This window comes from Calypte anna, chromosome 9, assembly GCF_003957555.1.
Source record: "Calypte anna isolate BGI_N300 chromosome 9, bCalAnn1_v1.p, whole genome shotgun sequence".
NCBI lineage: Eukaryota > Metazoa > Chordata > Aves > Apodiformes > Trochilidae > Calypte > Calypte anna.
Window position 1 is genome coordinate 10,834,877 of NC_044255.1, and position 4,195 is coordinate 10,839,071.

Below are 4,195 nucleotides of genomic sequence, written 5' to 3' on the forward strand. Positions count from 1 at the left end.
GTCTCTACTCTAAAATTAACTTCTATGATTTTGTGGTTTTACATAATGTGTAGCGATTAAAACCACAATACTGTGTAAGTGTATGCATTGATTTATAGACAATTAAAACCTTGTATGCTAAAACCTGATTAAAATTATAAATCCTGAAGCAAATAAAAAATGAAGAACTTATTCCATGTTAATTCCATAAATCTTTCCATAAGTAGAGAATAATTTAAATATCTGTAAAATCTAAAAAGAGAAATAGGAAGAGATGATGTATACTGTAGAAATTAAAATGGGAAGTAATTTTTAGGCCATCACAGCTATAGTAATGTAACTGTCATAAAATCAATCATACTATTATGGTGAGTAGGGAAAAATATATTAAAAACCAATTTCAGTAGAGTATTTTATTACTAATATTTCCCACAGGTTATTTTTTTTTACACGTATCCCAAAACACTCCCTGTTTTTTGTTCCTTGGCCTTTAGTGATTCAGTTTTCAAGGTAACTTTGGTAGGGAGTCTTTTAAGCTCGTAAATTAAAATTAGTTATGATGTACTGAGTAAAAGAAATACATGAAGTAGATTTAAGTCACTATTACTAGTGTTATTGCAACAACTAAAAAAGTTATTCAAAGTACTGAGTACTTTATAAGGTAAGGGTACAAATATTTGGCATTGTTACTGTGCTGAAGTGAAGTATTACTTTTGCTTGTAGCTTTGTACTGTTAGCAGAGTCAAGTTCTACCACTTGCTTTAACTTGGACTCTCATTTTGTTTCAAGATATACTCTGAATGTGCTGTCAGACCTTGGAGAGGGGGAAAAAGTAAATGATGAAATTATTATTAAGTGGGTGAATCAGACACTTGCAAGAGCAAATAAGAAAACTTCAGTTGCAAGTTTTAAGGTAATAAAATTGATTTGCTTTTATTCCTTACATATATAATCAGATATGGGATTTTTAACCTAATCTTTTAACAATTTGCTTTTAACAGTGGCTCTCATCTCAGATACCATAATTATATAATGAAATATTTTTGTCAGCTTGCGAATCTTCAGAAGTATTTTTCTAGTCTTAATAAAAAACAAAAAAATTATAATTGCTGCTGTAAAACTCAATACAAAACACCAAAAAAAAAGCCCCCCTAAAACAAGAAAAAGAATAGGTCAAGCTTCCTAAGGTGCTTCTGTCCAAGGTTACCAATGTTTGGGTATGTTACAAGAAAAGGAGAAAAATGAAAGTACCTGGGGAATGTAAATAGCTATTTAAACCATTTGTGTATTAATAATATCAGCATTAAGTGATAAGTGATTCACTAAGTGTGAATCTTCTAATTTTGATTGAGGAAAAGAACATTTGACCTCATTGAGGTGTGGTGGAAACCTATGTTACAATAAGGTAACAAAACATGCTGCCCTCTTTCAATAGGGATGCAAGATGTGTGTAAAGAGTTTTTAAATTGTGAAGACACAATAATCAAAGAATTTCCTATACTAATCTTTCAAGTCTTTTCTCTTAGGATAAATCAATTAGCACTAGTTTGCCTGTCCTAGACTTAATAGATGCCATTGAACCTAAGGCAGTTCGGCAAGAAATGGTCAAGAGAGAGGATCTTTCTTACCAAGACAAATTGAATAATGCGAAGTAAGTTTTAAATGAATGCTTTGTGTTTTCCTAAAGTGCAGACAATGCATGGCTTCACTGTGTAATGAATGATTTACTGATTCGTTTACAGAGATTACACCAATAGTGGTTGATTTGTTTTAAATACAGTCTATTATAAAATGTAATATCCTAGACCTTTTTTCTAGTATATTTAAAATATGAACTGAAATTCATGGCTGGTACGACCTGCCACCACTGCACAGCAGTTGGCTTATTAATAGCCTGTGATAATCCATATTGGTTTTGACAAAAACGAAGTATTTGATAACCAGTATCAAAACATCTACCAATACAGTTGCTAATATATGTTTTCTTCACAATAAGGTCCATTTTCTGGTAATGTGTTAGTCCTGACTGAACAGCTATTAAAAGCTGTTGATATTGGCACACTAATAGATGCAAGGAAAATAATAGTATATATTTTCTCTTGTTTCCCAAGGTATGCCATTTCAGTTGCTCGAAAGATCGGTGCTCGTATATACGCGCTTCCGGATGATCTGGTTGAAGTGAAGCCAAAAATGGTGATGACAGTATTTGCATGTTTGATGGGAAGAGGACTGAACAAAATAAAATGAAGACGTGTATAATACAACTTTCTGCCATGTTAAGCATGATGAATGCCTCACAGTTTACAGGGTTCTAAAGCGTAGTATAAAATGAGGAAATTCGTATGCACAAATACATTAAATACATTTTACTAATGATTTTATATTAGTTAAAAATGTATTCAATTTCATAACATTATTTATAGGTAATGTTTTCAGATCATGTTCATCACCAAATGAACATCACAGATTTGCATTGCTTTTAAAAAAACAAACCACCACCACTGGTATTATTCAAGCTTTGTGAGTATTGGTTTCCTTAGCACTGTAAGAATGTGTATTATTTTGCATATAGTTAATTCAGGACGTACTGTGAAACACTTTGATTTTTGTGAGTATTCCTTACATGTAATCATATAGTTCTCAAGGTGCATTCCAATTCTACTGTATTACTCCTAACTGCACAGAAGTTATCCCTGCCTTATTCTCTGAGAGCTTAACTCCTATTGAAGCAAGAGAGTCTTGACTTCAATGAGTACAAGTGAAGTCTGGAAACTAATGAATACTGATACAGCTGATGAAACCTTTATCTGGGAATAATCTTTAACTAGATGTAGTAGTTTTGTTCTGTTACTAAGCAGAAACTTCTACAGTCTGATTCTTAAGAAAAAACAGCAAACAGTGAGCAGAAGTAATCACATCATGATTAGATTTGTATATGCCTTAGCTTTTGTAGTTGGACTAAACATCTAATTTTTAAAAATTTTTCATAAAATATTGTATAAGAAAATAAAAAGCAGGCTAGTCCAGGTTGTGGTTTCAAATTTAAGTACTGCATTTCCTAGTAGATTACTCATTTGATTTTTCCTAAAATGTATATAGTGTGTGCAGAGGTTTAGTCTAGAAACACTGGTGCATTATCTGGATGAGATGAAGTCCATAACATTCTTAATAATTTTAAAGTAAGTATTTGCTTTCCTTTATCTGCAGCTGTAAATTTTAACCAAACATTTTGGAGCTTGGCATTTATTAGAGTTGTTAACAGAAGCCAAACATTAAAAAGAAAACTAAATAAAAATTCAAGGTTATTTTTTTTTCAAGTATGAAACTGCTATTTTTTTCTCTTGGCTCCTGAACACAGTTCTAAGTGTGGCAAAACCCAAGAATATTTGGAGTCAAATCATTCTTAAATCCTCATTCAAGGTAGGCTAAATTGAGGCTTACTTTATACTGCAAGAATAAATGTTTCCTTTATGGCTACACAATTCTAAAGTACGGTATTTACTTGCCCAGGCACTTGACAAATTACTCTGTAAATATCAGTGAAAAAAGCAACAGTTGATGTTGTGGAAACTTGCTGTAGTGTTTTGTTACCTTTAGGAAAAAAATCTGCTACAATCGCATGGCTCACTATTTTATGTCCAGATTTACTTCGAACTTGGTTTGGTGAAATGGAAGTGGGTTTTCAGGGGCAGCTGTCTCTTGCTTCTAAGCATAAATGTTTGACATAGAAGCTAACTAGGAACAAAATGTTGAAGGATGACAAAACCTGAAAATAATTGCTTTCTCAGAATAGTGTTCATTTTAAAGACTGCAAGTGCTAAACAAAAAATTTTTCTGAATAAGAATAAAAAAACAAGTGAGTCAGATATTAAGCTTGCATTAATCCCTATAGCTGAGCTAAAGTCAGTATAACCATGGTTCTGTGCCTCTAATTGCTGCAAAGATAAACAACAACTTGCTATTTCCTTAGTGTATCACACTGGAGTAATGCACAAAAAATTATTTTGTATCTGGTATATAATGTACCAAATGTCTCAAGTTTAGGTACAATTTTAATATGAAAAGCGAAAAAGCATTTCTGACAGTATTTACAGAAAAGCAATGTGAATGATAGTTCTGAACAGTTACTTGGAAACGAGTGCCCTACGCAGCCGCCTCCGGCCTCTCTCGGGGCTGTGCGACCCGGCGCCGGGGCGAGCAGGGCCTCCGTTGCCAT

At 32.9% G+C, this 4,195-nt stretch overlaps 1 protein-coding gene across 1 annotated transcript in view; it reads left to right on the forward strand.

Annotated features, from left to right (window-relative positions):
• PLS1 (plastin 1) overlaps positions 1–3,033 on the forward strand; it is a 37,228-nt gene extending 34,195 nt beyond the window's left edge. Inside the window, exons 14-16 of the mRNA XM_030456152.1 lie at positions 769–892; positions 1,506–1,630; positions 2,091–3,033. Coding sequence (XP_030312012.1) covers positions 769–892; positions 1,506–1,630; positions 2,091–2,226 — 385 coding nt within the window. The 3' untranslated portion in view covers positions 2,227–3,033. The remainder of the gene's footprint in view (positions 1–768; positions 893–1,505; positions 1,631–2,090) is intronic.
• Positions 3,034–4,195: the final 1,162 nt, after the last annotated feature.